Below are 13,413 nucleotides of genomic sequence, written 5' to 3'. Positions count from 1 at the left end.
CTAATGGTTACTCTTTTTTTTTTTTTTTTGGATTATGTAGCTTCTAACACTGATAATAATGGCAATTACATAAATAACAACCATAATAATAGCTTTAGTAAGATTATGGTAGTAGCAATATTTATTTCTTGGGCACTTACATTGCAACAAGCCCCAGGGGAATTGCAACTGTCATCTTACTAATTTTTCACAGAAATTCTTTGAAGTTGATCATTCTAATCCCTATTTCACAGAGAAGGAACCAAGACCCAGAAGAGTGAAGTAAGTTACCAAAGTCTAACAGATAGAAGGAAGTGGACCTATAACTCCAATTCAAGACTGTGATTTTGCAACAAGGTTAAATCTCTGATTAATGAGCATGCTGTTGGAAGTTCAAGAAAATGTTTTATTCCTCCAGAATGTTAGTCTGGAAATCCTCACTGGGCAACAGATGAGACATAAAATTTATTAGTTTTACTTATAATTAGATACATTACCTAAAATAATTTTTAATCAGATTTATTCAAATTAATCAAGATATTGCCCAGAAATCAGCAAGGTAAAAAACTAATTCTGAGAGAACAGCAGAAGACAAAGGGGAGCAGCAAGCACTGCCCCACAAGATTTCAGGGCCATTGTTGACTGGCTTTGTCCACCTGGAAGACAGATAACATCCGTGAGAATTTAGATGGGGCTGCATTCCAGCAAACGATGAAGCGATTTATGCCACTTTACCATTCTATTTTTCAACTCGTTGCTCCCACTCCTTCTGGACACTCTGGCTTCCAAGGGCACACATGTCATTGGCCAAAACTAGCCTGTCCTGCTTCTGCAGAGGTCCCTCATTGTCACCGTCACCACTGACACCATCATTACCATCATCATCATTACAATCACTGCCACTGCTACTTATTGAGCACTTTCTGGGTACCAGTCACTATTCTGAGCACTTTCCATATGTGTTCCATCTGATCCTCATCACAAAGCCTGTAACACAGGCCCTCATGTTATCTTCATTTTACGGGTGAAGAAACTGAGGAACAAAAAAGTAACTTGCCAAATATTACACAACTGCCAAGTGTTGAATGTGTGTTTTTTTTTTTTTAAACCAGGTCCATCTGACTCCAAAGTCTCTCCTCCACTGCATATCCCATCAGTCTACATTCCCTAGGTACATTTCAGAATTTCCTAAACTTCTTATACTTCTCTTAAAACTTATGTTCTTTGTTTTCTTCTTCAGGACACAGGAGATGGTTTCTTCCCTGACTAATTATGGCAGATGCTTAAAAAGGCCTGAGTGTATTCTTATCATTCCCTTCAAGGCATAATTTATGCAAGGCACAATGCTTTAATGGAAAAAAAAACAAAACATCAATCTATAACAAGAATGCAATATAGTAAAAGAGATATTTGAAGATAATCTGCTTTTAAAGAAACCCTGAGGTTGCATAAGCAATTCTGACATTCAAGTTCCAATATCAGATATTACTATAATTGTAATAAATAAAACACACAAAAAAGTGATTAAATAAAGCTCTTTGCAATCTCATTAGAAATGGCTTTTCTCTTGGACACTGTCTATAGAGTTGAATTAGGGAAAGATATTTGATAAATGCTCTTAGGCTTGAAGTTCAGATGACAGGGAAATTTGTCTTTTAGTAGATAAGGCTCCCCTGACCCCCAGTAATCCTTCAGCTTCTAGGAAAAAAAAAAAAAAAAAGAAAAGAAAAGAAAAGAAAAGAAAACGGGTTTGTGACCTTTATTTCCATCTTTGAAGTCATCTCTGAAATGTAGTTTAAATATATTCTGACGCAATACAAAGTAATTTTGGCCTGATTTTTTTCAGACTGGATCTCAGAAGAATTCCAAGTGCACTGCTTTGCACTGAATGTTCTAGATTGGTTCTATGCAGCAGCATGTTAATTGGGGCACTTGCTTTTATAAACATTTCTAACCCCAAACCATAAGAAAGTCCAGCTTGGAGGAGGAGGAGGCGGAGTGGGAGGAAGAAGAGAAGGGGAGGGAATAAGCCGGGGGCCAGGCCCTCCACAGGGCTCTGCATACATCATCTCATTTAACTGTCAACACCAACCTCACGAAATAAACATTGTCACCTCTACTTTACATGAGAAGAAAGTGAGACTCACACAGGTTGAGTTGACCTACCCAAAGCCGGAAAGCTTCTACGTGTGAGAGCCCAGATTTAAATTTAAGTCTGCCTCACTCTTCACTATACATAGAACCATAAATTGCTGTTCATTTTTATATTGAGTTTTGGTGATAGAGGACACCAGACATCTGCCACTGTTACAAACTAGAAGTGGCGGATTAAGAAAACCAAAACCACAACAGCAATCATTTTTAAATTTTAGAAGTTACCATCTGAGCGACCCACTTGGGGCCTCTAACATCTAATAATTAAACCATTCTACTTGAGTTAAAATTCCAAATAAGTTGCATTACATATTAGAAATAACCATTCTTTCTTTTCTAAATTCAGTACGTAGGTAGAAATGGAGAAACTGCCCGAGGAGGCATATTCAAATATAAGAATCTTACCTTTTTTCACATGACTGCACCAGCCCTGTTCATTTCTAATCGGTTCATCTTTCTGAAAATCATACTTTATCAAGTCAAAAGTGAAAAATAGCTGCAAAAACAAAATCAAAGGAAAATAAGATTTACTTATTTATCTGTGCAGTGACATCTACTGGCAGTAGGCTTAATGCTCAGTGACGTGAAATACAGAATTAGAATGCAGATTTATTAAAACAAGTAAGTTTGACTGATGAAAAGATAAATATTTGACAATCAAAACTGAAGGTGTTAGTAAACAGTGCTCACATACTGCATTTACTTTTATCTCTTTTATGTTACGTCCTGCCTTACTAATTTTAATCTTGAGTGAGTCCCAGGAAGCAATCCCTGGGCTCAATAACATACTCTACTAACTGTAGGTAAGAGGACCACTTTCTTGCCTTCATTATTTTGCAGTCTTTCAAAACATCTCTTGAAATGGAAAGTTTTAATAGAACGAAAATATAAACTATGTGACTGCAAGGATTTTGCTGTCTATTTTAACCTACCATTCCTTGAAAAGGGATTGGTTAGATGCCTTACAAACACTTATTTTTGACACCTTACTTAGACCTGTTCCCTAGGTCTTCCACCTTAATGTCCTTACACTGACCCTCAGTACTTCTGCACCCTATAGTGGTGTGAGATGGCAAATTTGTTGGAACATCCTCATCACAGAGGCAAACAAGCTAACTGAACATCTCTCCTTGTCCCCTGAGATTTCTAGGTCCCCTGCTCTGGTAATGTCTATATTACCACGTCATTCAGATTCATAGATCCACTAACATGGGACCCGGGGAAAGAACTGCAGATTGGTTCAATCCAACCCCGTCAATTCACACATAAGGAAATTCTTGATCAATTAAGCAAACAATCTTATTAAGCTGAACAAGAACCTAGTAAACTAAAATGGAGGTAATAAAATGAAGTGAGAAAAAACAGTGAGTAAGGACAAATGGAAGAGAGAGAGAGAAAGAAGAGGAAGATGAGGAAGAGGAGAGAAATGAACAAACAGAACAAATAAATGCGAAAAGATGAATGAGACTAATGAGATAAATGTAGCAGTATTATTTATTATCAAACACGAAACAAACATTTCTGGTTTTTAATCTCAGTAAAATCAATGTGCAACTACAATCATAATTCATTGTTTGAATTAAAATATAACTTAGAGCAACCATATTGATCGGGCCCTTCCTGTGTGTCAGACACTCTAAGAGCTTTTAATTTAATCACCCAAACACCTTATGAGGCAGAAATTAATATTATCCTAATTTAAGATGAAGGCCAATGAAAGAAGTAGCAAAACAAAATATACTGCTCTTCTAGATATAAAAATTCTTTATTAAGATGCGAGCTTGCATCTTGCTGGTCTTTGTCTGTAACTGGGATAACAGGATATTGGCCACTTGCCTAATGACTGGTAAGAAGAAAGATTCCAGGAGTTCCAGAACTGCATTTATCATTTTAGCCAAACAAGAACAAGCCCCATTCATTACCTACTCTTCTCTCTCCTGTTTTAACATGCTTTATATTTTGAAATATTTGCCCAGCAACTGGTAACATCAGCTTTTATTTTATTTCCTTTAGATTAATTCAGCAACCATCGGCGTGGGTGAGATTCATCCCACACCAAATCACTCTGTTCAGTGTGCCTGTTGTCGGATATAGGGAACTTCATGGTCAGCAATTGGGCAATTTTATAATCAAATGAAATTTAAATCTATCTCTGCCATCTTCTAGAAGCAGCCTGGATCAGAGCATTGAGTCTCAGCCAGAGAGATTTTTATTCTTTCCCTGCCTTCAAGAGGTCCCACAAGGTTACAAAAATGGCTGTGTTAGGGTAACACAGATAAAAGCATAGATGCCACACTTCTAATATCCCCTAAATGTATATGTACACATACAGGCACGGATGGAGGCAGAGGAACACGTATACACGCTCACAGCACAGCGGCAGGGGGTCCCGCTCACAACAGTCTAGGCAAGCGGACCCCCAGACCGTGCAGCATGCACCTCTGTGGCCGTGCCCGCTGGCCCGCGGAGCTGCCACACGGACCTGTATGCCTCTGCACATTCAGATTTGTAAATTTAGAAGTTGGAAAGGGAACACAAAAATCATTTCCTCCATTAATACAGGAGAAGACTTTGAATCCCGAAGAGAGTGACTTGTCAAAGTCAAAAAAGTCAAGGAGGGGCAGAGCTGGGACTGCAGTCACTCAGCTTGACCTCCTGAGAGGCTGGAGATGGAAGTCAGCCACAGAGGCAGCCAACAAGATTTAAGTGATTGAGCCCCCGAAAGACTCCGGACACCAAGGCGAGGCGAGCTTCCCGAGCCAGCGCTACTCCATGTGCATGGCCACACATCAGCTCTGGGAGAAGGGTGCTGCCCTGGCTCCACAGAAGAGGATAACTAGGAGCCTTGCATTTGGTCCCATCCTGGATTCTACCCTCTTGCTTCTTCCCTTGGCTGATTTTAATCTGTATCCTTTAGATGTAATGAACACAAATATAACAGCTCTTAGTGAGTTTTGTGAGTCCTAGTGAGTATCAAACCTGAAGGTGGTCTTGGGGACTCCCACACTGTGAGTGACGTCAGAGCGAGGGTAGTCCTGTGTGGAGTGTTTCCTAGCCTCACAGCCGGCTAAATTTCCTCGTCCCTAAAAGATGCCTACTTAATGGACAAAGAAGTCCATAAAAATGTGAAGAAAAGGAGCCTTTTTATTAAGCCTCATACTTTACTTTGTATCTATGGTTTTACTACCATGAAAGATGAGAGAATTAGCACTTATACTCCACCCCTCCACCCAATCCCCATTTTTGTTAGTTATAATTATTTTTATATTGTCAGGATGTATACTTCCATCCCATCAATAAACATAATTCAGAGTCGTTCAATCCTCTATAGTTGATGAAATCAAACATTTTAACAAAGGCGATTTTTAACATTCTGCTTTATCTTCAGGTCAACCAGAAAATTTCATTCAGTAAATATAAAGAAGTATTACATTCCTGTAAATACATGGGAATTACATTCTCTGATTTCTTTAAAGTTTGAGAACAACTACTTATTGCCTTTATATTTGAAGAACAACTGTGTCAGAACTAAAATTCTTAGATGAAAACATTACTTTCCCTTTTTTTTTGGCCTTGAGTGTATAGAGTTTGTTTTGAGAGACACCTGAGACATTTCCCAAGTTTACTCTACACTTTGCACATCCTATGCTTTTTCTGCTTTAACATATCCTTCTGACTCTTTAATTTACGTTCAGTAATTTCACCAGAATATATTTTCTGCTGATCGTCTGTTCCTTATTTCCCACCCCACCCTCATGGAACACAATGTACCCTTTTGTTGAAGATTTAAGTCTTTATTTTCATGAAGTTCTCTTCTATTAAGTTTCCAATAATTTTTTTTTCCTGCAGGACCATGAATTAGGCACATGTCAGATCACTGTCTATGTTTTGGAAATTTATCTTTGAAATTTATTTTACATTATTATTTGCTTATTCTTTACACTGTGTTTGTGGGAGCCCTTAATCCCATCAATGATCACAGTCCTGCTCTTTTTAATTCCTTCATTGTGGTTTCTCTCTCTGTAACATTTTCATTTTTCCCTTTTATTTTTTTCTTTGGGTTGAGTATGCCTACTTCCCTTTTGTTGATCTATGTTTTCCTTGCACTTTTCTTTCCTTTAAGCTCTTACTTTTAAAAAGAATATTATTGCAATTTTTTGAACCTATGGGAAATTATTTTTCTAAACATTTCCTGGCCATTTTGGGGGACTTATTATTTTGATTTACATCCACATTTTTTTTTAGCTGCTTTTTATTTAGATTCATTTCTCCCTTTTTTTCAAGTTTCATTTCCTCCATGGATTTCATTTTTGTTCCTTGCCAATTACTATTTCTGGATGTAGAAAAAAAGAAGACAGTCCGCAACTTTTACCTGAATTTGTCTCTCAAATGCATTGTCATGAAATGTGTTATACTGTTTGCTTTGGGGGCATCTTTGGGACATACGTCCCTTCCGTTTCATGCATTTGAATAGTAAGCATAGCACACAAGGAGGACATTTAAGTCACAGGAACTCTCTGTTGCTGCCTCATCTTTTTCTTTCCCTTCTAACATCCTGTCCCCTTTTAGAGCCTGATTTCTCCCTGAGATGGTAAGTGTTAAGCCTACAATGGGTTTAAATTTTATATTTAACAATTTATCAAATCTCCCCACATACCTGTGAAACATTTATTGGTCCAACTTTTTCTGATTACCTTCTATGTAATGAAATAACATGCAAATTAAACAATAAAAGACTAGAATTCATATACTGAGTTTCTTTTTTTCATTTCCAAGCTGAAAAAAAATCCAAAATGAGCTGAAAACCAGAAGTTTTCCAAATAAATTGGAGGCAATCATGACTTCTTGCATTATGGACATAATTAGAGTCTAATAGAGAATTGAAGTCTTAAGAAAATTGTAAGGAAGTCAAGCCAGTAATATAAAATAGAAATCTTCATTGTACTCTTATTGCAGGGTTACTTTGGAACGACTCAACTTCACCTACAGGCTTTAACCTGAATACCAAATTTTTCATGGAACCAGTGCAAGGCATTGAGAAAATTAACTGTAAAGAATGTAAAATTCAGTAATATCAGCACTGACTTTCCTCAAATCAGTTTTGTTCAGAATGTGGATGCATTTCTGAGATGTTAACAAGACCATCAAAATCCCAAAGAATGTATTATAAAAGGAGTTTGCACCTTCTTTACTTTCAAACAGTATAGCCGTTTGTACCAGCTTTGTGTCTATTTCTTTACAAGAATGAAATTTTTATCTACTTTGGTATTCCTCGCTAAGTGTTTCTATTCTCTTCCTTTAACTTATGCTCCTGATCCTTTTCTTCCTTTTATTTTCTTTGAGTTTACTTTCATTTTTTAAATTAACTAATAGAAATGGAGATTTAGCTCACTAATTTTCAGCTATTCTTATCTGAGTCCACAAGTTTTGAAATGTAACATTTTCATTACGATACAGCTCAAATTTATTTTCCTATTTTTATTATGATTTTTTTCATTGGCTCATGGAAATTTAGAGATTTTTATTTCCAGATATATAGGATATAACCTAGCAGTCATTTAGAGCATTTGTTTCTGTCTTAATTAAACGGCTGTCAAAGAACAGTGCCCGTGTATATCCAGTCCTTTGAAATTTGCTGGAATTCCCTAAGTGGCCCTGTAATCCTCGGGAATGTTTCATAAATGCCTGAAAAACTGGATAGTCTGCAGGTTTTAAATGCAGTGTCCTACATATGATCATTAGTTCAAGTAGTTTATTTACTGTATTATTCAAATATGCTATATCATTGAAAAAAATTTATTTTGCTTGTTCTACCAAATACTGAAGGAGCTATAATAAAATACCCTGCTGTGAGCCTGGGTTTGTTTGCTTATGTTCCTTTGAAATTATTACATAAATTTTACTATACAAATCTTGAGACTGTGTTCTTTACTTTCACTTTTACTCTTTAAAAATACTATTTTTGAGTATAAATTCTATTTTGATAATTATTTTCACCAAGCCAGTTGAAGATATCTGTCCACTATCTGCTGTCTTTCACGGCTGCTATTGAGAAATCAGCTATCTTTTACTACTAAGAAGGTGATTTTTTTTTGGATGCTTTTAAAATTTTAGTGATTATCTTGACATAGTTTTTAAAGGAACCATATGTTAGAAGCCTACACATAATTTTAGTGGTGTAAAAATGAAAGGTAAGTAAAGTAGTGGATTGAAAATACTCAAGGAAAATGGAAAGAGTCAAATTAATACACACCAGGACCTACACTTGCTGTTTATACATTGTATACTTAAATTTGAAAACCGAACAAAAGAATTAGGTATCATTATTCCCGTTTTACAGAAGGAAAACATGGGAGATACTTGAGGTTTTCACACTCTCTGACACCACAGTTCACCCAGAGGCCACTATGCTATTTATAAAAGTTCTCAATTTAAAGAAGTGATAACATTCACCATAATTTACAAGCACAAAGTCTAGAGGAGAGGTTAGCTGACCTCTATTTTCGTAAAGAAAATATTGTACATACTTTGTAAAGGAAATTCGTTCTCCCGACTGCTCCAATTTTCCCGGTGTGATTCATGAAATAAATGTTTCCTTCAGTAGCTCCATAAAGCTCACACATCTTAATATTTCCAAATCGGTCTAAAAATTCTCTCCATACATCACTCCGTATGCCATTTCCAATTGCCAAACGCACCCGGTGATCCTTTTCTCCTTCTCTCTGTTAGAAGAAAAGATTTTACTTGTATTTTATTAATTCTAGTTGCCAATTTTTTTCATTACTATTACATATACGGCAGATATCCAGAAGTAAGTTGCATATGTGCAATAATGGACAGGAAATAAAAAAAATATGTAAGTCAGCTGCAGAACTGTGTCTAAAGCTCATGAAACTAACACTGGACCAGAGTAATAAAGCTTTTATTTTCCTGTATCTGGCAAAATAGCTTCCTAAATTCCAGATGACTTACTGAAGCCTTATTTTGGTAAAGATCACATAAGGAAGAGAATATATTTTGGGGAAAAAAGCATTTCTTTAAAAAATTTAACAATGCACTTGAGTTTGTGGTCTCAGCTCCATCCTTTATTACACATATAATTTTGACCCAGAGGCTGAATAAATACTCTGAATACCATTCTGATTCTCAGTTTGCTCATCTGCAAAAACTGATGACCATCCCTATCTCACTTGTACACTGCAGTATACAGTTAAGCCCATTGCTGAGCACATGGGAAACAATAAACTGAGGTCATCTACTCACCATAACATTGGGCTTGCAAATGTTACAACTATTTGTTACTATTATTTTTGAATGTACAATATTCTCATCTTTTAGAATTAAAGGACAAAATAGAACTATGTTTTATTCTGTATTTGATAAGCATGATGTTAATTAACATGAATTATATTCTAATGAAAAAGTAGAACCTCATACCTGTCAGAATGGCTATTATCAAAAAGACAAGAAATAACAAGTGCTAGTGAGGATGTGGAGAAAATGGAACCCTTGTGCACTGCTGGTGGGAATGCAAATTGGCGCAGCCACCATGGAAAACAGTTTAGAGGCTCCTCAAGAAGTTAAAACTAGAACTATTATATGATCCAGTAATTCCACTCCTGGATAGTTATCTGAAGAAAACAGAAACACTAATTCTAAAAGATACACACACCCCATTTTTCACTGCAGCATTATTTACAGTAGCCAAGATATGGAAGCAACATAAATGTCCATCAATAGATGAATGAATAAAGAAAAGGTAGTATATATACATAATGCAATATTATTCATCCATAAAAAGAATGAAATCTTGCCTTTAGTGACACCATGCTTAGACCCTAAGGGCATTTTGCTAAGTGAAATAAGTCAGAAAAAGACAAATACTATATGATCTCACTTATATGTGGCATCTAAAAAAAAAAAAACCAACAACAAGAAAAACCCCAACCCTGAACACAGAACATATTGGTGGTTACCAGGGACAGGGTGGGGAATAGCCAAAAATGGGTGAAAAGGGTCATGAGGTACAAACTCCCAGTTACATAATAAATAAGTCATGAGGATATAACATACAGCGTGGTGACTATGATCAACAATGCTGTACTGCATATTTGAAAGTTGTTAAGAGAGTAGAGTTGGCCCTCGAATAACCATAGGAATCAGGGGCAAGGACCCTCCACACAGCAGAAAATCTGTCTATAACTTACAGTTGACCCTCAGTATACCAAGTTCCACATCTGCGATTCAAAGAAGTATAGATCATGTAGTACTGTGATATTCACTATTAAAAAAAAATTTGTGTATAAGTGCATCCAAGCAGTTCAAACTTGTGTTCTTCAAGGGTCAACTGAAAATCTTAAAAATTCTCATCACAAGAAATCAAAGAAAATTTGCAGCTATGAATGGTGATGGTTATTAATTAGACTTATTTTGGTGATTAATTTGTAATATATACCAATATTGAATCACTATGTTGTACACCTGAAACTAATATAGTATTTTATGTCATTATACTTCAATAAAAATTAGAGTAAGACTATATTATCAGCTCAGTCATGGTAAACCATGATTCCCTCTGAAGTACTTCCATCCTTACAAAAGTAATACAAAATAACAAGAAACAATAATAAATCAGCAATTACAATAGAGAAATCAATGCCCCTGATGTTAACAATTAGAAACAATCCAATACACACATTCTTTATCTCTACTCCATCTCAGTCTTAAAGGAAAGATTTTAATCTATTAACTCGCAAAAACAAAAAGAATGGGAATGAAAGGTGATTTTGGAATCCGAACAGCGTCTAGACAAAGAGGCATGTGACTAAGCAGAGTGGATAATTCCGAATATTAAGCCTGCAGTTGGGAGCACAACACCTGCTCCTGAGAGTATCAAGGAAGCATCAAAAGAATGAGGAAGGCAGAAGGCTTGGTTGGAAATTGGTTTAAGAAGCAGTGGCACCCCTAATACACACAATGCACGTGGGGGTTTCTGCCTTCTCAACACATTGGCCAAATACTGGAGACTCACTCTCTGGGGAAGTCCAACCAGACACCATTTCGGGTTGAAGAATCTACTGAAAACAGAAGAGTTAAAGGAAAGTCTGAATACTAAATGGTGAGACCTCAGAGCCAAAGTAATCTTTAGAGGAAGAAATGAGAATATTGTTCACCTTTGGTAGGACAATGACTGATTCTGGATGATATCCAGGAGGAATATTTTTTCTAAATAAATAAAATTGATTAAAAACACTTGAAGTACTGTTAAGTCATACTGAGAAATTTCAGCTATGATAGAGTGTTTGAGGTGAATTAGTCACAGGCATTTAGAAAGCAAAATTTTAAAAAGTCAATTGTTACCATGAATAAAATGTTAAACACAGCTATTATATTTTGAATACATTCTGTGTCAGCTATGAATAAAATGTATATGCTATAATTTTGATAATTGAAAAATTGATTATCAACATATTTTTAAATGATCATAATTATACTTGTGCCGCAGAGGAAACAAGAAATAAATATATGTGAATATATAAGTAGGAAGCCAGGTGGATGACAGTGAAAACTGAAAAATGAAGAAACACTAACATACGTATTTTAATGAGAAGTATGTAAGTAAATAATAACCTGAAATATCTTAAAATAATTAAAGATGCTGACCCCTAGAGACCAAGTATTGATAGAGGTGTGTGGGGGGGGGTAATGTTTATTTTGAGAGCACCATTTGATTTTTTTTAAACTATAAAGGTACTAAGTTAATAAAATAAAAATGAATTTAAAAAATAAAATAAGAGACAGTCAAGACTGTGGATACATTGGAATTAACACTCTGACTTGCTGTCTTCCTTAGGCCCACAGCAATGGGGTTCAAGGTAAATATCTCACAGAAGGAAGAAGAAACTTACTCAACCAGAGTAGCTCCTTCCAAGACAAAGGATTCTTTTCTACCACTAAATATAACCCTGAGCAGTTTTGTCCGGGTTCCCATCTCCTATGAGCATGTCCAGTACTGCCTGTCTGGCACGCAACTGGCTCCTGGATTTTCCACTGCCATTTCCCTATGTAAAACAACAGCACTACAAATCTTAGGGTTTACCCTGCTTGAACAGAGAACAGTCTTTTATATGGCATGACTCTTGGATACTTCTCAGGTCAGAGATGAGTTTTAGCAAGTATCATTATTTATAAAATGTGCTGGCATACTCTGGAAAACCAAGACGGTGGTTTACAAATCAAATTCCAGAGGCTTTAACCTGTGTGGGCTATAGCTATAAAAGCTTACTACATAAGAATAAATATTCATCCAAAAATGATTCAACTAGTATAGAAAATAAAATTATCACAACTAGGATGGGGCTTTTACCTAGAAACATCAAATCCATTTATATAACTCTCAAGGTATCTTTATTCTGTTTTCCTCTCGAAAAAAAAAATAACCTAAAAGATCATGCTTTGAGAGTATGAGGAAAGATCAGCTGATTCATTATTCAGCATGTGGGGGAAAAGAGAATGTGTAGTTCTTCTGATGTTGGAATGCATGCACATCATAGAAACTTTGGAAAATACAAAAAAAAAAAAAAAAAGAAATAAAAATAATCTCTAATCCTGCTACATCAACATTATTATTTTATATATTCATACACACAAGAAGAGTAATAATCACACTCTGTGTAGAGCTATGTATTTTATTTTATAAACACTGTTCTAGGCTCTTAGATCCTATATTTCAAAAACACGAATTTACCTATTTTTATAATTATCAGATCATTATAACACTATTTACCAGTATCTATTTTTAGATAGCCACATTATTTTCAAATATTTACCCTTATAAGTAATACTAAGTGAATATCTTGTCTATAAATTTTTGCATCACATTAGCATGTGTTCCTGGAAGAAGCTAATAGTTGTAAATTTTTTTAGGACTTTGTTACCAAATTGTTGTATACAAAGGGCATCCTATTTACATCATATCTCCTCAATACACTAGAACTAAAGAATTTTGTTTAATTAAAAACTTCACTTATTTGATAAGCAATGTATTTTTATGTATTTACTTTGTTTTTCTTTGATTTTAGGCAAGTTGAATGCTTGTAATATGATGTATCAATAAGTTAACACTATTTTAATAGTATTTGTTTTAATTGATTTTTGTTTTTAATATTTTTATTCAGTGTGTTTATTTTTATAATTAACTATATTATTCCTTTCTCTTCTTAACATTTCTACCTATGACTAAAAATCTCCTTTTGCATCCCATAGCCAAAAAAATTGACA

The 13,413-nt window shown here is 35.3% G+C and overlaps 1 protein-coding gene across 1 annotated transcript in view; it reads right to left on the bottom strand.

Moving 5' to 3' along the window:
- Positions 1-13,413, bottom strand: part of SLC27A6 (solute carrier family 27 member 6) — a 51,327-nt gene that overhangs the window by 6,988 nt on the left and 30,926 nt on the right. The window contains exons 5-6 of the mRNA XM_074360605.1: positions 8,661-8,855; positions 2,539-2,629 (exon numbers count right to left, since the gene is read on the bottom strand). Coding sequence (XP_074216706.1) covers positions 2,539-2,629; positions 8,661-8,855 — 286 coding nt within the window. The remainder of the gene's footprint in view (positions 1-2,538; positions 2,630-8,660; positions 8,856-13,413) is intronic.

The sequence above is a fragment of the Camelus bactrianus genome, chromosome 3, assembly GCF_048773025.1.
Source record: "Camelus bactrianus isolate YW-2024 breed Bactrian camel chromosome 3, ASM4877302v1, whole genome shotgun sequence".
NCBI lineage: Eukaryota > Metazoa > Chordata > Mammalia > Artiodactyla > Camelidae > Camelus > Camelus bactrianus.
This window is presented reverse-complemented; position numbering and strand designations above follow the sequence as displayed.